Here is a 24,211-nt window from a genome sequence, read left to right as displayed (position 1 = left end):
GAGCTTCGGGTCGTGAAGGCAAAGGCTGCTGAGAATGAGGACGACATACAGGGCCCGGTGGTGAAAACGGAGATCCACGAGGCACAACACAAAAGATGTGTGGAAAGGCTGGAGGTGCTGGAGAATAATGCGAGGAGGAAGAACCTAAGGATTCTTGGTCTTCCCGAAGGTGCAGAAGGGGCGGACGTCGGGGCATATGTGAGCACGATGCTGCACTCGTTAATGGGATCGGAGGCCCCGACGGGACCGCTGTAGGTGGAGGGAGTCTATCGGGTTATGGCGCGAAGACCGAGGGCTGGAGCAATTCCTCGAGCAATAGTGGTGAGATTTCTCCGATATAAGGACAGAGAGATGGTCCTCAGATGGGCAAAGAAAACTCGGAGCAGTAGGTGGGAGAATGTGGTGATCCGCGTATATCAAGATTGGAGTGCGGAGGTGGCGAGAAGGAGGGCAAGCTTTAATCAGGCCAAGGCGGTGTTGCATAAAAGGAAGGTCAAATTCTAAATGCTGCAACCGGCAAGACTGTGGGTCACAGGAAACCCGAGACACTACACGTGTAGTGTCTCCCACCCGCCCTCCTCCTCTAACCTAATAATAAAACCCATTGGTGTGAGGTAAGTACCATATTTTATTATTGTTATTAATATTTTTTTTGTTTTTAAAATTTAATTTAGTTGTTAGCCAGATCTTGGTAGAAAGTTAGAGGGATGGCAGGGAAGGGAGTGCAACGTTCCTCCTGCAGGATGTTTGAGGTGAGGGATGCCGTTAGTGTCCCTGCTGATTTTACCTGCAGGAAGTGCTGCCATCTCCAGCTCCTCCAAGACCGAGTTAGGGAACTGGAGCTGGAGTTGGAAGAACTTCGGATCATTCGGGAGGCAGAGGGGGTCATAGATAGCAGCTTCAGGGAATTAGTTACACCAAAGATTGGAGATAGATGGGTAACTGTAAGAGGGACTGGGAAAAAGCAGTCAGTGCAGGGATCCCCTGCGGTCGTTCCCCTGAGAAACAAGTATACCGCTTTGGATACTTGTGGGGGGGACGACTTACCAGGGGTAAGCCATGGGGTACTGGCCTCTGGCACGGAGTCTGTCCCTGTTGCTCAGAAGGGAAGGGGGGAGAGGAGCAGAGCATTAGTAATTGGGGACTCTATAGTCAGGGGCACAGATAGGAGATTTTGTGGGAGCGTGAGAGACTCGCGTTTGGTATGTTGCCTCCCAGGTGCAAGGGTACGTGATGTCTCGGATCATGTTTTCCGGGTCCTTAAGTGGGAGGGGGAGCAGCCCCAAGTCGTGGTCCACATTGGCACTAACGACATAGGTAGGAAAGGGGATAAGGATGTCAGGCAGGCTTTCAGGGAGCTAGGATGGAAGCTCAGAACTAGAACAAACAGAGTTGTTATCTCTGGGTTGTTGCCCGTGCCACGTGATAGTGAGATGAGGAATAGGGAGAGAGAGCAATTAAACACGTGGCTACAGGGATGGTGCAGGCGGGAGGGATTCAGATTTCTGGATAACTGGGGCTCTTTCTGGGGAAGGTGGGACCTCTACAGACAGGATGGTCTACATCTGAACCTGAGGGGCACAAATATCCTGGGGGGGAGATTTGTTAGTGCTCTTTGGGGGGGGGGGGGGGGGTTTAAACTAATGCAGCAGGGGCATGGGAACCTGGATTGTAGTTTTAGGGTAAGGGAGAATGAGAGTATAGAGGTCAGGAGCTCAGATTTGACGTCGCAGGAGGGGGCCAGTGTTCAGGTAGGTGGTTTGAAGTGTGTCTACTTCAATGCCAGGAGTATACGAAATAAGGTAGGGGAACTGGCAGCATGGGTTGGTACCTGGGACTTCGATGTTGTGGCCATTTCGGAGACATGGATCGAGCAGGGACAGGAATGGATGTTGCAGGTTCCGGGGTTTAGGCGTTTTAGTAAGCTCAGAGAAGGAGGCAAAAGAGGGGGAGGTGTGGCGCTGCTAGTCAAGAGCAGTATTACGGTGGCGGAGAGGATGCTAGATGGGGACTCTTCTTCCGAGGTAGTATGGGCTGAAGTTAGAAACAGGAAAGGAGAGGTCACCCTGTTGGGAGTTTTTTATAGGCCTCCTAATAGTTCTAGGGATGTAGAGGAAAGGATGGCGAAGATGATTCTGGATAAGAGCGAAAGTAACAGGGTAGTTATTATGGGAGACTTTAACTTTCCAAATATTGACTGGAAAAGATATAGTTCGAGTACAATAGATGGGTCGTTTTTTGTACAGTGTGTGCAGGAGGGTTTCCTGAAACAATATGTTGACAGGCCAACAAGAGGCGAGGCCACGTTGGATTTGGTTTTGGGTAATGAACCAGGCCAGGTGTTGGATTTGGAGGTAGGAGAGCACTTTGGGGACAGTGACCACAATTCGGTGACGTTTACGTTAAGGATGGAAAGGGATAAGTATACACCGCAGGGCAAGAGTTATAGCTGGGGAAGGGCAATTATGATGCCATTAGACATGACTTGGGGGGGATAAGGTGGAGAAGTAGGCTGCAAGTGTTGGACACACTGGATAAGTGGAGCTTGTTCAAGGATCAGCTACTGCGTGTTCTTGATAAGTATGTACCGGTCAGGCAGGGAGGAAGGTGCCGAGCGAGGGAACCGTGGTTTACCAAAGAAGTGGAATCTCTTGTTAAGAGGAAGAAGGAGGCCTATGTGAAGATGAGGTGTGAAGTTTCAGTTGGGGCGATGGATAGTTACAAGGTAGCGAGGAAGGATCTAAAGAGAGAGCTAAGACGAGCAAGGAGGGGACATGAGAAGTATTTGGCAGGAAGGATCACGGAAAACCCAAAAGCTTTCTATAGGTATGTCAGGAATAAGCGAATGACTAGGGAAAGAGTAGGACCAGTCAAGGACAGGGATGGGAAGTTGTGTGTAGAGTCTGAAGAGATAGGCGAGATACTAAATGAATATTTTTCGTCAGTATTCACTCAGGAAAAAGATAATGTTGTGGAGGAGAATGCTGAGCTCCAGGTAAATAGATTAGATGGCATTGAGGTACGTAGGGAAGAGGTGTTGGCAATTCTGGACAGGCTGAAAATAGATAAGTCCCCGGGACCTGATGGGATTTATCCTAGGATTCTCTGGGAGGCCAGGGAAGAGATTGCTGGACCTTTGGCTTTGATTTTTATGTCATCATTGGCTACAGGAATAGTGCCAGAGGACTGGAGGATAGCAAATGTGGTCCCTTTGTTCAAAAAGGGGAGCAGAGACAACCCCGGCAACTATAGACCGGTGAGCCTCACGTCTGTAGTGGGTAAAGTCTTGGAGGGGATTATAAGAGACAAGATTTATAATCATCTAGATAGGAATAATATGATCAGGGATAGTCAGTATGGCTTTGTGAAGGGTAGGTCATGCCTCACAAACCTTATCGAGTTCTTTGAGAAGGTGACTGAACAGGTAGATGAGGGTAGAGCAGTTGATGTGGTGTATATGGATTTCAGCAAAGCGTTTGATAAGGTTCCCCACGGTAGGCTATTGCAGAAAATACGGAGGTTGGGGATTGAGGGTGATTTAGAGATGTGGATCAGAAATTGGCTAGCTGAAAGAAGACAGAGGGTGGTGGTTGATGGGAAATGTTCAGAATGGAGTTCAGTCACAAGTGGAGTACCACAAGGATCTGTTCTGGGGCCGTTGCTGTTTGTCATTTTTATCAATGACCTAGAGGAAGGCACAAAAGGGTGGGTGAGTAAATTTGCAGACGATACTAAAGTCGGTGGTGTTGTCGATAGTGTGGAAGGATGTAGCAGGTTACAGAGGGATATAGATAAGCTGCAGAGCTGGGCGGAGAGGTGGCAAATGGAGTTTAATGTAGAGAAGTGTGAGGTGATTCACTTTGGAAGGAATAACAGGAATGTGGAATATTTGGCTAATGGTAAAGTTCTTGAAAGTGTGGATGAGCAGAGGGATCTAGGTGTCCATGTACATAGATCCCTGAAAGTTGCCACCCAGGTTGATAGGGTTGTGAAGAAGGCCTATGGAGTGTTGGCCTTTATTGGTAGAGGGATTGAGTTCCGGAGTCAGGAGGTCATATTGCAGCTGTACAGAACTCTGGTACGGCCGCATTTGGAGTATTGCGTACAGTTCTGGTCACCGCATTATAGGAAGGACGTGGAGGCTTTGGAGCGGGTGCAGAGGAGGTTTACCAGGATGTTGCCTGGTATGGAGGGAAAATCTTATGAGGAAAGGCTGATGGACTTGACGTTGTTTTCGTTGGAGAGAAGAAGGTTAAGAGGAGACTTAATAGAGGCATACAAAATGATCAGGGGGTTGGATAGGGTGGACAGTGAGAGCCTTCTCCCGCGGATGGAAATGGCTGGCACGAGGGGACATAGCCTTAAACTGAGGGGTAATAGATATAGGACAGAGGTCAGAGGTAGGTTCTTTACGCAAAGAGTAGTGAGGCCGTGGAATGCCCTACCTGCTACAGTAGTGAACTCGCCAACATTGAGGGCATTTAAAAGTTTATTGGATAAACATATGGATGATAATGGTATAGTGTAGGTTAGATGGCTTTTGTTTCGGTGCAACATCGTGGGCCGAAGGGCCTGTACTGCGCTGTATTGTTCTATGTTCTATCAAGGGAAACACCACTACTTCGAAAAGGCAGATGAGGCATGGACATTTATTGTCGAGGAGAAGCTGGAGTGAGCGGGCCAGAAAAAGAACGTTTGGGACAAACGTGGGGGGGGGGGGTTAATTTGTGGGATGAAGGGGGGAAAAGGGGGAAGAGAGGACTTCCCAAGTTGTTAAACCTGCGACCCTGTAACTTCTCTCTCTTCCTCATGTCATGGGGGAGGGAGTGAGGGAGGATGAGGAGCTGAGGGTGCCGGCCATTGGGGGCGGGGCCAAAAGGGAAGCGCGGGCTTTGTTCCCGCGCTATGGTAATCATGGCGGGAACAGGGAAGCAGGAAGGAGGGGGCCTCGCACAGTGTGAGCCGAGGTCACGGGGGGGAAGCCGAGGTCGGCCAGAGTTTGCTGACTTCTGGGAGCAACTACGCTAGCTTGGGATCTAGCGGGGGGGTAACTGGGTTGCTGCTGCTGGGGAGAAGGGGGAGCTGGTATGGGAAGGCGGGGGGGGGTCGGGGCTGGGGGGGGGGGGGGGGGGGGGGGGAGGTGCCGCCTGGGGGGGATACAGCTACGTGGGAACCGGGTGAGGAGCTGGATTGAAAAAGGAAATGGCTAGTCGTCGAGGGCGGGGGGTAAAGAGCCCCCCAACCCGGTTGATCACGTGCAATGTGAGAGGGCTGAACGGGCCAATTAAGAGGGCACGGGTACTCGCACACCTAAAGAAACTTAAGGCAGATGTGGTTATGCTTCAGGAGACGCATCTGAAGCTGATAGACCAAGTTAGACTTCGCAAAGGATGGGTGGGGCAGGTGTTTCATTCGGGGCTAGATGCAAAAAAACAGGGGGGTGGCCATACTAGTGGGGAAGGGGGTAATGTTTGAGGCAAAGACTATAGTGGCAGATAATGGGGGCAGATACGTGATGGTGAGTGGCAAACTGCAAGGGGAGGCGGTGGTATTAGTGAACGTGTATGACCCGAACTGGGATGATGCCAATTTTATGAGGCGCATGTTAGGACAAATCCCGGACCTAGAAGTGGGGAAGTTGGTAATGGGTGGAGACTTTAATACGGTGCTGGACCCAGGGCTGGACAGATCGAGGTCCAGGACCGGAAGGAGGCCGGCTGCAGCTAGGGTGCTTAAGGATTTTATGGAGCAGATGGGAGGAGTAGATCCCTGGAGATTTAGTAGACCTAGGAGTAAGGAGTTTTCGTTTTTCTCCTATGTACACAAAGTATTTTCACGAATAAATGTTTTTGTTTTGGGAAGGGCACTGATCCCAAAGGTGACGGGGACGGAGTACACAGCTATAGCCATCTCGGATCATGCTGCACACTGGGTGGACCTGGAGATAGGGGAAGAAAAACACCAGCTTCCACCCTGGAGAATGGACATGGGATTATTGGCAGATGAGGGGGGGGTGTTTTAGGGTGAGGGGGTGTATTGAAAGGTACTTGGAACTTAATGATAATGGGGAGGTACAGGTGGGAGTGGTCTGGGAGGCACTGAAGGCAGTGGTTAGAGGGGAGCTGATATCTATTAGGGCACATAAAGGAAAGCAGGAGGGTAGGGAAAGGGAGCGGTTGTTGAAAGAACGTCTGAGGGTGGACAGACAATACGCGGAGGCACCAGAGGAGGGACTGTACAGGGAAAGGCAAAGGCTACATGTAGAATTTGACTTGTCGACTACGGGTAATGCAGAGGCACAATGGAGGAAGGCACAGGGTGTACAGTACGAATATGGGGAGAAGGCGAGTAGGTTGTTGGCCCACCAACTGAGGAAAAGGGGAGCAGCGAGGGAGATGGGGGGGGGGGGGGGGGGTGAGAGATGGAGCAGGGAGCGGAGAGAGTGAATGGAGTGTTCAAGGCATTTTATGAAAGATTATATGAAGCGCAGCCCCCGGACGGGAAGGAGAGAATGATGTGCTTTCTGGATCAGCTGGAATTTCCTCAGGTGGAGGAGCAGGAGAGAGTGGGGCTGGGAGCACAGATTGAGACGGAGGAAGTAGTGAAAGGGATTGGGAGCATGCAGGCGGGGAAGGCCCCGGGACCAGACGGATTCCCAGTTGAATTCTGTAAGAAATATTTGGACTTGCTGGCCCCGCTACTGATGAGAACCTTTAATGAGGCGAGGGAAAGGGGGCAGCTGCCCCCGACTATGTCAGAGGCAACGATATCGCTCCTCCTAAAGAATGAAAAAGACCCGCTGCAATGCGGGTCATACAGGCCTATTTCCCTCCTGAATGTGGATGCTAAGATTCTGGCCAAGGTAATGGCAATGAGGATAGAGGATTGTGTCCCGGGGGTGGTCCATGAGGACCAAACTGGGTTTGTGAAGGGGAGACAGCTAAATACAAATATACGGAGGCTGCTAGGGGTAATGATGATGCCCCCACCAGAGGGGGAAGCGGAGATAGTGGTGGCGATGGATGCCGAGAAAGCATTTGAGAGTGGAGTGGGATTATTTGTGGGAGGTGTTGAGGAGATTTGGCTTTGGGGACGGGTATATCAGGTGGGTACAGTTGCTATATAGGGCCCCGATGGCGAGCGTGGTCACGAATGGACGGGGGTCTGACTATTTTCGGCTCCATAGGAGGGACGAGGCAGGGATGTCCTCTGTCCCCGTTATTGTTTGCATTGGCGATTGAACCCCTGGCCATAGCACTGGGGTTCCAGGAAGTGGAGGGGAGTACTGGGGGGGGGGGGGGAGAGAGAGTGAAGAACACCGGGTATCTCTGTATGCGGACGATTTGTTGCTATATGTGGCGGACCCAGCGGAGGGGATGCCAGAGATAATGCGGATACTTGGGGAGTTCGGGAATTTTTCAGGGTATAAACTGAACATGGGGAAAAGTGAGTTATTTGTGGTGCATCCGGGGGAGCAGAGCAGAGATAGAGGATTTACCGTTGAGGAAGGTAACAAGGGACTTCCGGTACCTGGGGATCCAGATAGCCAAGAATTGGGATACATTACATAGGCTTAATTTAACACGGTTGGTGGAACAGATGGAGGAGGATTTCAAGAGATGGGACATTGTGTCCCTGTCATTGGCAGGTAGGGTGCAGGCGGTCAAAATGGTGGTCTTCCCGAGATTCCTTTTTGTGTTCCAGTGCCTCCCGGTGGTGATCACGAAGGCTTTTTTCAAAAGAATTGAGAAGAGCATTATGAGTTGTGTGTGGGCTGGGAAGACCCCGAGAGTGAGGCGGGGATTCTTGCAGCGTAGTAGGGACGGGGGGTGGGGGCTGGCACTACCGAGCCTAAGTGAGTACTACTGGGCCGCCAATGTTTCAATGGTGTGTAAGTGGATGGGAGAAGGGGAGGGAGCGGCGTGGAAGAGATTGGAGAGGGCGTCCTGCAGGGGGACTAGCCTGCAAGCAATGGTGACGGCGCCGTTGCCGTTCTCACCAAAGAAATACACCACAAGCCCGGTGGTGGTGGCTACATTGAAAATTTGGGGGCAGTGGAGACGGCATAGGGGAGGGACGGGAGCTTTGGTGCGGTCCCCGATAAGAAACAATCATAGGTTCGTTCCGGGGAGAATGGATGGGGGATTTGGAGCATGGCAAAGAGCTGGGGTAGTACAACTAAGAGATCTATTTGTAGATGGGAGCGCTGACGGAGAAATATGGGTTGCCCCAAGGGAATGCATTTCGGTATATGCAATTGAGGGCTTTTGCGAGGCAACAGATGAGGGAATTCCCGCAGCTCCCGACGCAGGATAGAGTGATCTCAGAGACATGGGTGGGGGATGGTAAGCTGTCGGACATATACAGGGAAATGAGGGACGAGGGGGAGATAATGGTAGATGAGCTGAAAGGGAAATGGGAAGAAGAACTGGGGGAGGAGATTGAGGAGGGGCTGTGGGCTGATGCCCTACATAGGGTAAACTCATCGTCCTCGTGTGCCAGGCTAAGCCTGATACAATTTAAGGTGCTACACAGGGCGCATATGACTGGAGTACGGCTTAGTAAATTTTTGGGGGTAGAGGATAGGTGTGCGAGATGCTCGAGAGGCCCAGCGAATCACACCCACATGTTCTGGTCATGCCCGGCACTACAGGGGTTCTGGGTGGGGGTGGCAAAGGTGCTTTTGAAGGTGGTGGGGGTCCGGGTCGAACCAAGCTGGGGGTTGGCTATATTTGGGGTTGCAGAAGAGCCGGGAGTGCAGGATGCGAGAGAGGCTGACGTGTTGGCCTTTGCGTCCCTTGTAGCCCGGCGCAGGATATTGTTAATGTGGAAGGAAGCCAAACCCCCGCGTGTGGAGACCTGGATAAACGATATGGCAGGGTTTATAAAGTTAGAACGGATTAAGTTCGTGTTAAGGGGTTCGGCTCAGGGGTTCACCAGGCGGTGGCAACCGTTCGTCGACTACCTCACAGAAAGATAGAGGGAATGGAAAAGAAGTAGACAACAGCAGCAACCCAGGGGGGAGGGGGGGGGGGGGGAAAGGAATCGGACGGACTCTCAGGGATGTTATTGTATATGTATAGGTATTTGGTATATGTAATTGTATATTGGATTGTATTTTTGGAGAGTATTTATTTTGGACAAGGCAGTTGCCATTTAGTTTCGTTTTTTGTTTATATATTACTTATTTATTTGTTTAAAACTGGCCACGGATATTTATATTGCCTTATTGTTGTGTAAAAGAAACACTACGTATTGTTATGTTTGGCCAAAAAACTTGAATAAAATATATTTTAAAAAAAAATACCCCGACCTCAGCCAGTTGGTACACACACTTGCTACTGGTGCCTGATTGAACCCTCACCAAACCCAAACCTTCCCAGTGCCTCCCACAGGTAATTCCATTCCACCCGATGAAAAGCCTTCTCCACCCGTTCAAAAGCCTTCTCCGCATCCATCGCTACCACCACCTCCGCCTCCTCTCCTTCTGAGGGCATCATAATAACATTGAGAAGCCTTTGAACATTGGCCTCGAGTTGCCTGCCCTTAACAAATCCCGCTTGGTCTTCCCCTATCACCCCCGGGACACAGTCCTCCATCCTTGTGGCCAGTATCTTAGCCAGCAGTTTGGCATCCATTCAGTAGAGAAATCGTCCTGTATGACCCGCATTGCTCCGGATCCTTCTCCTGTTTCAGGATCAATGAAATCGAGGCCTGCGACATTGTTGGGGGAAGGACTCCCTTCTCTCTTGCTTTGTTAAATGTCCTCACCAGCAGTGGGCTCAATATCTCTGAAAGCTTCTTATAGAATTCCACCGGGTAGCCGTCAGGCCCCGGGGCCTTGCCTGACTGCATGCCCACCAGCCCCTTGATTATTTCCTCAATCTCAATTGGGGCTCACAGCCCTTTCACCAGGTCCTACTCCACCCTCGGGAACCTCAACTGACCCAGAAACTGTCTCATCCCTCCACCCCAGCCGGGGGTTCCGACTCATATAATTTACTATAGAAGTCCTTAAACACCTCATTTACCCCCGCTGGGTTCAGGACATACAAGTCTAGACTGACCTCAGGTAAATTCTAGCCAGAAAAAAGTCCGTCAATCTGGAGGAATTAGTTAGGCAACAACGTTGGAAGTATTTCATGTTCTGTATTACAATTGAGCCACATCTATCAAAGTAAACACTGCTATACCAATTTAAGGATATTACAGGGAATGATGACTTATCATTCTTACCCTGGTTTAGCACAGGGCTAAATCGCTGGCTTTGAAAGTAGACCAAGGCAGGCGAGCAGCACGGTTCAATTCCCGTACCAGCCTCCCCGAACAGGCACTGGAATGTGGCAACTAGGGGCTTTTCACTTCATTTGAAGTCTACTTGTGACAATAAGCGATTTTCATTTCATTTAAAATACGTTAGATGTAGAAAACTCGGAATATTGCAACAGGCCCACAGATCAAATCTCCAATTACATGACAATATGAATGACATGGACAGCACTAATGTTTCTAACCTGCTTAAGTTTGAAGACTTCAATATTTCTGACATGATAAGCACTTCGCATTGTCTGCTGATTATATGGCGGATATTCAAAATGGCCTGGAAATTAAAAAAAATCAATAGAGTTTTTAATGTAATAAAAATGACCATCTTTCATTATATTAGGAAGTTTTCCTCATTATACTCCACAAACCCAAAGGGTGGCCCACCAAACCCAAGAACAAAAGTCCTGGGGATAGATTTTAAAGAAACTTTAGAAGTGAAGCCATGTGATCAATACTGGTTCTTTGTGGCACATTAATTCTATAGGACTTCATGTCACATTCATATATTACCATTCATTGGAGTAACACTCCCAAATTGATAACGATAAAAGAAGATGCGTCATTTTAGAATCTGCATTGTTCAGTACAAAATCATTCCAAATAATTGTTTTCGACAAAAATTACAGGATTGCGGCAATTTTTAGTTGGCATTCACTATTTGGGAAATTGAGCTTCGCTAAGTTACAGCAATTTACCTTTCCTGTAGTCGTGTGGTTTAAAAATACCAGAGAGCCCTCCTATACGTACACCACGGTACTTCACCACGCCAGCATACCCTAGAATCAAATAACAAATTTGCATTCTTTCTGAGAAACAGACTTTGAAGATGAGGCCCATAAACCTTTGGCCACCCTTTAATGTTGATACCTTGTTACAAGAAAAACATCAGCCAGTTATCTGAAATCGTTACTGGGCTTCCATTCAAATTCTTTAGCATTTTAGGTAGAATAGTTTACAAATATAAAACAAGAAAAACTAAAAGTTCACATTGGCTCTGCATAGCTTCTGTCAAGGTGATGCAAACCATGTTGCCATTCTTTCTAACCATCCCATCATACTCACAATGACCTAGAATTGTAATTAACATTTTACAGTCAATTGTAAACCTGCTTTTTATAAATACAAAAAAAACACATTTTCAAAAAGAAAGTAATTTGAGACAACAAAGCATTCAACAGGAGCGATTTTAAGTTGAAGACATAATGTCAGCGAGTTTTACAGGTCCTTAAAAATCTTGCTGCCACCTTTTCATAGGAGGTATAATATAATCATGTATTAGCCAAAGTCAGGAAACAATTAACTCCATTATCAGACAACACATTGGCTTTAAAGCCAAGAATTGTTGCAAGATATATACTGAATAGAAATATCAGTAGTGTAATACCTAGGTAGTAAATGTTTGGTGCCACCCATCCTCCGTAAGGCAACTCCTGCAAGTGATTCGAGGCTTCATGATTGCCTCCTATAAAGATGGTGAGAACCGAGGCTTTTTTTTCTCCAGAGTAATATCTACATTTAACAATTCAACATATGCCATTTTACTTCACAAACAGTTCATTTTATACAGCATACATTATTAAGAAAATACAATTTGTTGGTTAGGTACATTTTTCACCAGATATAAAAATTCTACACAAATTTTAAAAAGATGTTTTACATTCCAAACAGACGCTTGCTACAGCAAGCATTTGAACACAGCAGCTAAAAGGTGAATCAATCTTAATTTACACACAATAAACATAAATAATAAACAAATAAATAAAGTGATATGAAAGAACAACCTTGAACACCTACTTACTTGTAAAAGGTTTGCATTTGTCTGTATTTAATAGGTACAGCCATGCAAATCATGTCAGCTTCATTCCTGACTGCTTGAAAATCTCCACAGCACAACAAGAGGTCCACCTTAACATTGTCCTTTTTCTCCAAAAACTGAATACTCTCATAGATTTTGTCCAGCTCACCATGGCAGCAACCTTCTACTGCTACCTTCATTGTAACAGTGTGCAACAGCTTGCACTACAAGTTCCAATGAGCTGGGTGTCTTTAGGAGCAATCTCCCTTCCTGGGCCCTATTTAAGCACACTCATGTCACAGTGTACTGACCCAATTAAACTATCATAGACTCTGAAATTAAAGAAAGGGCAATATTCATTAATTACTGAAGTTAAACTTAAAGGTTTATATATTCAAATACAGCTTTTAAGGTTTTTCTTACAGGCTGTTGAATAAATAGTTGATTAAGAGACTCAAAAATTGAATGCAGTTGTAAATTAAATCTTAAAAGACTATTTAACAATAGAATCAACAGTTAAGATATGACTGCTTAAACTCAGACAGTGAAATATGTTCAACTGTCAATGTCCCATTAGGCCTGAATCAAACTATTAGAACAAAGCATTACCAATTCAACTTCTTTGATAGCTTAATAACTGACCAGAATTATAAACTAGCAAAACATGCCTGGTTCTACAAATCATAAAACAATAAGATATGTAGTTGCTCCCTTTGACTGTTATAATATTGTATAAAATACTATCATACATTAATTAAATAAAATGCTTTAAAAAAAATCATAGTTTTTATGTTTAAGAGGAAAAAAGTAAATTCCTGTTTCAGTTAGCTATATTTCAAAGCATAGCAAACTATTTCAGTAATATCCAAATCTCATCTCTAAATGATAAGATTTCACTTAGTTTAGAATGATTACTCAAACTATAAGTACTTTAAATCCAGGCTTGAGATTCAACATCTACGTAGCTAAAATATCAGTATCCCTATTGAATCGGTTAATCCATACCTGAGCACATGTTTGATGTCATGATAACATGCTTTATGCCAAATAATGATTTTTAATGCATCGGCCGGAAATTGAACATTTAAAAAGAGACTTTTAAAAAACATATAGACTAGAAGTGTGACTGGAGCTTCAACAAATGGCTACCCAATTTGTGTCACTTCCACTCCATGTTCAAATCTACATGGAGACACCACGTATCTCCGACGGAGACACCATGTATCCAAATCAAGAGACTTCAGGAGAATTATATATTCACCAAGGGATTCTTAGACACAAACTGAACTTACAAGGGGAATGCACTAGTCACAACCAGATTGAAAGGCCTGAGCATTTAAGCCACTGCTTTCTTTACAGTAAGCAAGACAAGCAGTTGAGACGGCGATGAGAGAAGACTGGAGCGGGGACCCTCCTTCCTCCCTCTCTCTCCCACCCACCTTCCAAGCTCCAAACCCAGCATCACTGTCTCCAGGTGGATGGCTAAATCAGCCATTTAATCTTAATCAGAAACATCAGTACCACTAAAGGAAAGTCGCAAAACCACAGAATTTAGCCTGGCACCAGCTAAGTAACCAAAATGCAGGTAGTATACCCCTTTATTTCTCAAGACTTAAAATTTTTTATAAAGAGTACCCAATTCATTTTTTTCCAATTAAGGGGCAATTTAGCATGGCCAATCCACCTAGCCTGCACATTTATTTGGGTTGTGTGGGCGAAACCCACGCAGACACGGGGAGAATGTGCAAACTCCACACGGACAGTGACCCAGAGCCGGGATCGAACCTGGGACCTAGGCGCCGTGAGGAAGCTGGGCTAACCCACTGCCCCACCGTGCTGCCCTATTTCTCAAGACTCTTAAGTTGATAAATCTATTCTTACCCACACCGTAATCAATTACCGTGCATGGGAAATTCAGGATTGTGTCCCCACATGCGAAGGTTGCCGTGTATTTTAATCTTATACTTAGATCGGTTCAGGTATATTAAAGCCAAACTCTTCAAGAAAGCCTTCCAATTGCTTATTTTATGATCACAGCGCGTAAAAAGTTAAATGCTCGCTGTCTTACCAAGTATATCCTTTTCAAAAAATCTGTTGCGGTCAAACGAGAGCTAAAAGGGGAAAGCCATTTAACTGCCACAGGCCCCCCCACAAACAATCCTAACACATCATAATATAGAAAGGCAGTTACAGTATTGAAACAAGGGCTACATTTTATGCAGCTAGTTACTTGTTGAACATGACTGACCAACAATAACAAGTTTTTAGGTGTCCTGATCACCAACAACCTGCCCTGGTCCTCCCCATGCCAACCACTATAGTTAAGAAAGCCCACCAATGACTCTACTTTCTCAGACTAAGGAAATTTGACTCTTACCAATGTTTACAGATGCACCATAGAAAGCATTCTTTCCGGTTGTATCCCAGCTTGGTATGGAGCCTGCTCTGCCCAAGACCGCAGGAAACTACAAAAGGTCGTGAATGTAGCCCAATCCATCACACAAACCAGCCTCCCATCCATGGACTCTGTCTAAAATTCCCACTGCCTTGGAAAGGCAGCCAGCATAATTAAGGACCCCACGCACCCCGGACATACTCTCTTCCACCTTCTTCCGCCAGGAAAAAGATAAAAAAGTTTGAGGTCACGTACAAACCGACTCGAGGACAGCTTCTTCCCTGCTGTCATCAGACTTTTGAGTGTACCTACCTAGTATTAAGTTGATCTTTTCTCTACACCTTGCTATAACTGTAACATTACATTCTGTAGTCTCTCCTTCCTTCCCTTTGTACGGTATGCATTGTCTGTACAGCATGCAAGAAACAATACTTTTCACTGTATACTAATAATACATGTGACTATAATAAATCAAATCAAGGAATACCTGCCCAACTTTGACTGCAAACTCATAAACCTAAAATAGTTACCACAGTCGATGTAAAAGGCTGCAAAGAAACTAGAATTACACCCAACAAACCTGATGGGGGTCTATGCTCAAACACTTTGGGTTTGTGTCATAGAAACATAATAAATTAAAATGTTTAATATTAACAATCCAGTGTAGTAGGAATATTGCTTTCACACCAAATCCTGACATTTGAACATGGTTGGGCGAGCAATCTGCAATTTCATTCCTGAATATCTGTAGCAAGCTACTTCTTATACAAACAATTCATTGAATCATCATCTAAATCAGCCTGGACTTAATTGACAGATTACTCCATTCTAAAAATTGATGTACATGGCAAAAATAAACAAAAACAGTTGCCTTTTTAGCTGCTTTAAAAAAAAATGCAAAATCGAATCTATCCCCAGATAAAAGCATTGTTAAGAAACAATTCATAAGACATAGGAGCAGAATTAGGCCATTCGGCCCATCACGTCTGCTCCGACAATCATGGCTGATTAGGTTTTTCATCCCCATTCTCCTGCCTTCTCCCCATAATACTAATCTTTATTATTGTCACAAGTAGGCTTACAGTAACACTGCAATGAAGTGCAAGGACCCTAGTCGCCACATTCCAGCACCTATTCGGGTACACAGAGGGGGAATTCAGAATGTCCAAATTACCTAATAGCACGTCTTTTTGAGACTTGTGGGAGGAAACTGGAGCACCCGGAGGAAACCAACGCAGACACTGAGAACGTGCAGACTCCACACAGTGACCCAAGCAGGAATCGAATCTGGGATTCTGTCGCTGTGAAGCAACAGTGCTAATCATTGTGCTACCATGCTTATTAATTAAGAATCTATCTATCTATCGTAAAGACACTCCGTGATTTGGCTTCCACAGCCTTCTGCGACAATGAGTTCACAGATTTACCTCCCTCTGGCTGAAGAAATTCCTCCTCATCTCTTGTTTTAAATGATAGTCCCTTCAGATAGAGGCTGCGTTTTCAGGTTCTAGTTTCTCCTACTAGTGGAAACATTCTCTCCACGTTTATTCTATCTAGGCCTCTCAGTATTCAATAAGTTTCAATTAAATCCCCCTCTTCCTTCTAAAACTCCATTGAGTACAGACCCAGAGTTCTCAACCGCTCCTCATAGGACAAAAGTCCTTCATTCAGGGGATCATTCTCGTGAACCTCCTCTGGACCCTCTCCAAGCCCAGCACATCCTTCCTTGGATGCGGGGCCCAAAACAGCACACCATATTCAAAATGGGGTCTGACCAGAGCCCTATACGGCCTCTACAGTACATCCCTGCTCTTGTATTCTAGCCTTCTTGACATGAATGCTAACATTGCATTTGCCTTCCTAACTGCCAACTGAACCTGCATGTCAACCTTAAGAGAATCCTGAACAGGACTTCCAAGTTCCTTTGTGTTTCTGATTTCCAAAGTATTTTCCCATTTAGAAAATAGTCTATACCTCTAGTCGTCTGACCAAAGTCATTGGGGATAATAAGTACTATGCCAAAATAGCAATCATTCATGTGAACCTCACCTGGGATGCAAGTAATTTGACCGAGATGCGGTTCACAATCAAGTCCGATTGTTATAACCTGGCACCCACGCTTGAACACTTCCAGTAATGAGGAGGAGGTATTTTTGGTCTTCTCCCCAACTCACAGGAACCTAAGCCAAATGCAATGTATAATCTAGAAGAGTTTAGCCAACAGCATAAGGAGGCGATGGAACAGCAATTCTTCGTACATGCCTGGCTCAGCTATATGCTAGATGAATCATCATTAGCTGGATGTTAAACAAAGTTAGAAAACATTTATAAAGAGCGATTGACAGTTGCAAACTAAGAACGTAAATGGAAAAAGTCTAGAGACAGGGTGTAAGATTGTATGCAGTGGTCTAGCTTATTAGAGTAAACAAAGTGAGACAATGTTCAGTGAAATTAAATTAATCTTTCTTGACTTTCCAAATAAAAAGAAACATAAAATGCAACAATCAGTATAGTTTTTGATCCTTTTAAAATACTAGAAACAATGAGTTATCTATTCACTGGCAACATTTCACTCAAAATTAAAAGATCACTGGAGTTCATCATCCTCAAAGTAAATTAAATAAAACAATTGTTGTGACCAAATAGTGCAGACATACCATAATAAGGTGACAATATTTGTACAGCCAGCCCAGACAATGTGGGAACATTAAACGAATCATATTGATGTGCAAACGCAGATTTATTATTAGAATCAATTAGACAGTTGACAAATTTAAATACTAGGGGTGCGCATTTATTTTCAGGGCTGTTAAGAGACTTACAAGGAGCGTCTAGACAATCCCTGGTCTACCTCCGTAAACTGCAAGTGTGAGTCTAGAGCTGGACTATTTGACTACCGGGGGCATTACCTTAAGAGCCTCAGTTTACACATGCGCTTCTCCCCCATCAAAATGGCCGGGGGCGGAGAGGGGGCGGCACTCTGATTATATCGGACGACCGGAAGAGTTTGCTCCTTCGAGGAGGCCACCAATCAGTAAGCAAACTGACATCCCCGCAACATAGCCGGAGTCTCCGTCTGTTGTTTCCTACCTACCTGCTCTCCCTCCCTCCCGCCAGCCCGAGTTCCGCCGCCGCCGCCGCCGCGCTCTTGGAACCACACCGCCAAACAACCAGCGCGCATGCGCTGCGCCGCCCTCCCCCCATTCAAGTAAACTCAGTGCAGCGCCACGCCGCAACATTCAACACTTTCAGAGGAAAGAAGCCGAAAGGACAGAGAGAAAAATTACTAAACCAAACAAAACTCTGCAGCTCATTTTTCGGAACATATATATATTACAAGAAGAAAGTATAATTGTTTTAAAAAATCTCCAAGCGATAACTTACAATTTATCCGAATCTGCGGGTGATGGATAAGGTAAATATACATAATTCAAATCCTCACTTTCGATGAATTTGATGCGACAATTTATATATTTTAAAAATCAAAACAAGTAAATAAGCCGCCGGCCGGTAGCGCTGTAAAGTCTATCATGCGAAGGGCCGCGTGTTTTTATTGTGCGGCTGTGGCAAGTGCGCTGGCGGTGTTGCGGCTGCGCAGTGCAGTGTTGCCCGGTCCGGCCTAGTCAGTCCGGGGTGTGTGGGGGAGGGGCTCCCGGGGCGGCTTCGCTGCTGCTGCTGAAGATGGCGTGCCTGCTGGAGGCCCCGATGCGGATGAGCGTGCTCTCGGTGAGTATGTAACCCCGCTCGCACTGACTCGCTCTCCTCAGGCCATGGCTGTGAGTCCCAAGCGAAGGGCCGGCATGTCTGGTGTGAGGTGGGCGGCGGGTATTTCCGTGTCTCGGCTGCAGCTCCTCGTATTAGCGTCTACGTGAATATCGGCATGCTGCAGCTCCCGGCTTGGGCCTGATGTTTACTGTAAACCTTCCTCTTTTTAAAGTACAAATCGCCAGCCTTCCTGCATTTCACATAATTTAACAGTAAATATGCACCGGGATAACTCACTTTTGTGAAGGGTTATATGTATGTCTACGTTTTGACATTTATTTTTATGTTTGTGTATCCATTTTAATTGGAAGAAGAAACCTACTTACTCGTATCTATGGTCACACTGTTAGTCCATAGCGGTTATTCTTTAAATCGTCAGGAAATTGCAATTCCCTTAATTAAGAAACTAGTAACTAGATAGAGTACAAACAAAGTGCTGGAACAACTCAGCAGGTTTTGCAGCATCTGTGGCGAAAGACAGTTATAGTTTCGAGTGCAATATGACTCTTCGGAACTCGTTTAGCGTCATTTACGGCACAGAAGTAGCCCATTTGATCCATTGAATGCATGTCCGCTCTCTGTAGAACCGTGCAGTAAGTACCTATTACCTGGCTTTATTTCAGGAGCCATGCAACTTTATCTCCCTCATACCCATTCAGCCTCCTTTTGAAATTATTCATTGTTTCTGCTTCCACCATCCTCATGGGCGACCAGTTCCAGGTCCTAACCACTCACTATGTTGATATAAAAAAAGCTCTTCTCACATCCCTGAAAAACCATAGTTAATTTCCACTGTGTAAGTATGCATTTACTGATTAATTTGGAAAACAGTGATTTCCAGCTTCCTTCTGCCATTTTAAGTGCAAAGACCTCTGTTATCTATCTGAAAAAGCTCAACTGACGTGTCAAAATGTTCAGCACATCATAGGCTGAGTTGAAACAAAACCTTTATAGAGGCAGCATGGTAGCATTGTGGATAGCACAATTGCTTCACAGCTCTAGGGTTCCAGGTTTGATTCCGGTTTGGGTCACTGTCTGTGCGGAGTCTGCACATCCTCCCCAAGTGTGCGTGGGTTTCCTCCGGGTGCTCCGGTTTCCTCCCACAGTCCAAAGCTGTGCAGGTTAGGTGGATTGGCCATGAAAAATTGCCCTTAGTGTCCAAAATTGCCCTTAGTGTTGGGTGGGGTTACTGGGGATAGGGTGGAGGTGTTGACCTTGTGTAGGGTGCTCTTTCCAAGAGCTGGTGCAGACTCGATGGGCCAAATGGCCTCCTTCTGCACTGTAAATTATATGTCTATTTATAAGAATAGAGATGCTGTTTTTCTGAAAACAATTTTGGTCAGATCTTTAAGGTGGAAGTAAAAGACTCAATGGTGGCACCGTAGCACAGTGATTAGCACTGTTGCTTCACAGTGCCAGGGTCCCAGATTCAATTCCTGGCTTGGATCACTGCCTCTGCGGAGTCTGCAAGTTCTCCCTGTGTCTGTGTGGGTTTCCTCCAGGTGCTCCGTTTCCTCCCAAAAGTCCTGAAAGACGCGCTTGTTAGGTGAATTCTCCCTCAGTGTGCCCGAACAGGCGCTGGAGTGTGGCGACTAGGGGATTTTCACAGTAACTTAATTGCAGTGTTAATGTAAACCAACCTGTGACACTAATAAAGATTATTATTAAATGAGTTGGATAGTTCTCCCAGATTATCTTTCAATCACTATTTCCATAACCTTGCCAGACTCTACCCCTCCCTTGGTTCTTCTGCTGCTGATGCCCTCGTCCGTGTATTTGTTACCACCCAGATTCCTTCAGAAATGGTTTGATACAATTCTCATCCTTGTTTCGACATCCCTCAATAGCTTAGCCCCTCCTGGCTCTGTAGGAATGTATTCAAACACCATTGGTGGCCATGCCTTCAGCTGCCTAAGCCCAGATCTCTGGAATGGACTACTTAGAGAGACAGTGACATGATGGGCCAAATGGCTACTTTACCATTCTATGCTTCTAAATCTCATTTCCTGTATATCTTTTGCTCTTTTAAGACACTCCTTAAAATCTACCCCATGCCAAGCTTTTGGTCATCTGTCCTGATATCTCTGTATGTAGTTTGGTGTCGAATTTTGTTTTATAATACCTCTGTAAAGCTTCCTGAGCATCTATTACGTTAAGGTGCTATGCGAACCTTACTGTGCACAAATTAGCTGCCATGTTTCTATGTTTCAACAGTAACAACGGTTCAAAAGTACATCATTGGCTGTGAAGTGCTGTGTCATGTCCTGAGGTTGTGAAAGATGCTATATAAATGAAAATCTTTTGTAGTTAAATATTTGTTTCTGTAAGCTTTGAGGAGAGTTAGTTATTTCTAATAACTTGATTTACCAGTCGGCATGACAGTGGCATTTCAGTAATAATGATGGACTGCATTTAAATAATTCCATACCTCTGTTTTCTCTGGAGAAAAGAAACAACTAGTTTATTTTTTAGTTTTCTGCAAACGTTTCAGATTGGGGATTGCTGTATCAGCAAAAATAAATAATATAAACATTTATCATTTTGAGATTCCCCTGACAGTTGTTTACTTGTGGCAAAATGCACTGTGTTTGCATTGAAGATGAGGATTGCTTGATTGCAGCCTGTTCAGGATCTTGTAGGCTCTCATTTCCCAGCTCAGGATTTCTGAAACTCTAACTGTGACCTAGCTTTTTCTGATGCCTATCCTTGACCAGCTAGATTGGGAACAAATTCAGCTTAGACTGTTAATTACCTAAATTATACAGCAGAGAGATTTGAAGGTTGGAACAGCTTTCTAGTATTTAATTGACTTTAATTGGTCTCAGTGCCTCAAGTTAGAGAAAGGAAAGTTGACCGCAATCTTGCACTGAAGCTTAGCCTTTGCAGTTGAATGGTCAGTCGTTAAATTGCTCATTCGGAGAGCTGGCACAGACATGATGGGCCAAATGGCCTCCCATGTTGTGACAATTCTGTGATCAAGGTGCTTTCCTAAATAATGGCCATTTGGGGAAGGTGGTGTTGAAACATTTATGCCTGTGATCAATTTATTCTCTAAAGGAAGGGAGCATTTGTTGAGAAAAGCAAGTTCTATCATATCTATGTTGATCCCTAGCTCTTTAATCTGAACCTAATGTAATATTCAAACTCAATGCTGAACATTATAATGGGACATTATATGAAACATTAGACACACGGCAAGGATTAATTTATTTATACATACATTTAATTGTACAGTTATCAACTGCTTTGGAAATGTTCAGACTACAAGGTTACCTTTGATGCAAAGTTACTTTGTCACAATATATTCATAGTAAATAAAAAGTATGAGCTATTTCCCCTCAATCACTGCAATCTTCAATGGGTCATTAGAGATAAAAATGCTTTAAATGAATTTTTATTAGTGAACCTCCTCGTACAACACCTGCGATTTCTAATGGAATATTGATTAAAGTTGTATAAATGTAATTTTGACTATTGAGAGAAATTTGGTATTTTTACAACATTGTTGGAGTTCACACGCTTTCCTCCTGAAACCATGATTCTACATTGCAGTCCTGATGCACAAGGGCATATATTGTTTTATGTAGGAAAGAAAGAATAGTAACATTTGTAAAATAATCTTGCAGTTAGCCATTGTTTAGAGCTCTGCATAAAATTGCTGATTACGGTTCAGGAACCTGATTCCAATCTGCTTGCTCAGCTCTCCAGTTGTGGCATGTATCGTTCACTTTCAAAAGGATACACCATCTAACTTAAGCCACCTAAATACTCACTATTAATGATTTTGAATTCTAAGTTGGAATGAATATGAGTTTTTTTTGCAGAGTAATTGTTGCTGAACTGTGCAAAATTTCAGCATTTTCAGTTGTCTTGATAATGCAAAAGAAACAAAGTTCAATGTTGCAATTCTTGATTCGAACGTATGCTTAAATCTCTGATGTTTGCATCTTAGAAACTCACACTAGCTGTGTTTAAGCGATTGTAATTTACTGGTTATTTAATTGAGGTGCTATTTCTTTAAAAAAAAAAATAAGGAGCATGCTGCTTTCCAGTGCAGATTTTAAGGATCTCTTTTGGTGGTCATTGTCACTTAATTCTGCAGTTTCTTGATTTTCTCACTACAGAACAGCAATACAGTGGAACTCTGAGTGTAACAATGAAGGTAAGAAAAAGGGGCAGTAAAATAGTTAATAAAATTACTTTAGATTGTTGTACTGTATATCGGTAGGAGCATGTCAGTTATTTTTTGGGTTACATCAGTGAGTGCAATAGATACCCTAGGTGTGACAAATGTAATAACTCACTAAAAATAATTAAAAGCCTATCATTGTTTACTTAATATGACCTAAGGGACAAGATGGCTATTTCCCTGAATTGCCCTAACTTTTTATGGTCAAACCCAGCTGTAATACAATGAGAAGTTAGATCCAATACTCCTGGGATATTAGATATGACTTGGATGAGATAATATATAGAAGGGGCAAAACATCATTTTACTGTTCTGCCACATTGACATGATGATTGGAAGTATCAGGGTGATGCATTTCTTTTTAAATGGCATTGGTAGTACCTGTGTACAATATAGATGGAAAAGACCTGGCATTAAAATGTCTTAAAATAGATAATGTCATTGCATTTATTCCTGGGCTAATTAAACTGTTACATTTATTCCTGGGCTAATTAAACTGTTACATGAGACCAATGTGTTCTATGGAAAGTAAGTGGGTACGTGGAAAGTGTGGTACAATATTTGCATAGTTGTGTTTGTAATAAAGTGGAAAGCAGGATAACAAATGTAAAACAGCGTGTAGTATTTTATACATGTGGTCTAACCTAACTATTTTCTGCTAAATCTACAACATAGTAATGTGAAAGAGGAATATAATACCATTCTGTAAACATCATGTAACAAACTCTCACCAAAATCTACTCATAGGTTATCATAGAATCCTACAATGGTTATAAGCACTGAAAAAGGCCAATTGATCAGTCATGTCTTTTTCCAGATACCTATAAATTGGTATCCACTGGTTCTCAACCAATTGAACAGTTACTCTCGATTTACTCTGTCTAGACCCCTCATGATTTTGAACACCTTTATCAAATCTCTCTACCTTTTCTTCTCCATCATGCTCACGGTCCAATATGAATGAACCTTCTTCAACAAAAGATCAATGAATGGGCTTAAATTATGAAGAATAAGCATAAGTGTAAATGATCAAAGGTTCGGACAGGACTTCTCAAACTGTGGGCGTGAGATTAGATTTTGAGGTGGAGCAGCACGAGGCTTCTTTAAATCCTTGCTTTCATTATTATTGATGGGCACTGCCTAATTGACTGCCCGCTTGAGGCCCAATTGCTGCTTCAGAAAAGCCTGTGACTAGGCACACGTAGGTGTAGTTTTTTGTGTGGAGAAAACCTGCAGTTTCATTAACTTCCCTCTATGAGGGATGGGATGTGAGGAGTTGGGAAGGTTGCGGGAGGGGAATGTAGGGCACACTCAGCGCCTTGCCCACTCCCACCCGTGCCAGCAAGTGAAGCCTCTTCTCTCTCTTTTCTCCTCCCCACTCTGGGGTGGTCACACAAAGTCTGGGATATTAAAATTGGTATTGGGAAGCACGAGGCTAGGAACATACTTGTTGCTAGGTGGTGATGGTGTCGAACTAAGGAAATGAGGTTACAGTTTTCTCTACATAGTTTTTTTTAAATCAAAAAGCTATCAGCTATTTGGCATGGTGGGTAGTTGGTAATGGAATTACTTTGTCAAAGAAATGTGTTTGACTGAATTGTCTTGTATTAATCTATGCTCTTTATTTAGCTCAGTACTGAGAATTTTAATTTCTCTGAAAATGTAAGGCACAGTCGTTCCTAATGGAACTGAATGATAATCTGAGTCATTAGATGTTTGTAACCTGGTACTTTAAGCTTTA

The 24,211-nt window shown here is 44.4% G+C and overlaps 2 protein-coding genes across 11 annotated transcripts in view; one reads left to right on the top strand and one right to left on the bottom strand.

Annotated features, from left to right (window-relative positions):
• The window catches only part of dbr1 (debranching RNA lariats 1), a 61,669-nt gene extending 43,608 nt beyond the window's left edge, over window positions 1–18,061 (bottom strand). Inside the window, exons 1-5 of one of the 5 annotated variants that reach the window (XM_072479293.1) lie at window positions 17,901–18,061; window positions 12,125–12,453; window positions 11,711–11,835; window positions 11,022–11,102; window positions 10,515–10,600 (exon numbers count right to left, since the gene is read on the bottom strand). In XM_072479293.1, the coding sequence (XP_072335394.1) occupies window positions 10,515–10,600; window positions 11,022–11,102; window positions 11,711–11,835; window positions 12,125–12,321 (489 nt within the window). In that variant the 5' untranslated portion in view covers window positions 12,322–12,453; window positions 17,901–18,061. Of the gene's footprint in view, window positions 1–10,514; window positions 10,601–11,021; window positions 11,103–11,710; window positions 11,836–12,124; window positions 12,454–16,565; window positions 16,814–17,425; window positions 17,591–17,610; window positions 17,629–17,900 lie in introns of those variants that run through there. The other 4 variants (XM_072479319.1, XM_072479312.1, XM_072479302.1 and 1 more) reach the window with 4 other exon arrangements.
• Window positions 17,711–24,211, top strand: part of armc8 (armadillo repeat containing 8) — a 141,238-nt gene continuing 134,737 nt past the window's right edge. For 3 of the 6 annotated variants that reach the window (XM_072479279.1, XM_072479271.1, XM_072479233.1), the window contains exon 1: window positions 18,093–18,242. In XM_072479279.1, the coding sequence (XP_072335380.1) occupies window positions 18,198–18,242 (45 nt within the window). In that variant the 5' untranslated portion in view covers window positions 18,093–18,197. Of the gene's footprint in view, window positions 17,932–18,092; window positions 18,243–22,405; window positions 22,444–24,211 lie in introns of those variants that run through there. The other 3 variants (XM_072479262.1, XM_072479252.1, XM_072479242.1) reach the window with 3 other exon arrangements.

Source organism: Scyliorhinus torazame, chromosome 2, assembly GCF_047496885.1.
Source record: "Scyliorhinus torazame isolate Kashiwa2021f chromosome 2, sScyTor2.1, whole genome shotgun sequence".
NCBI classification, from domain to species: domain Eukaryota; kingdom Metazoa; phylum Chordata; class Chondrichthyes; order Carcharhiniformes; family Scyliorhinidae; genus Scyliorhinus; species Scyliorhinus torazame.
Note: the sequence above shows the minus strand (reverse complement) of the source record. Positions and strands in the feature narration are given on the sequence as shown.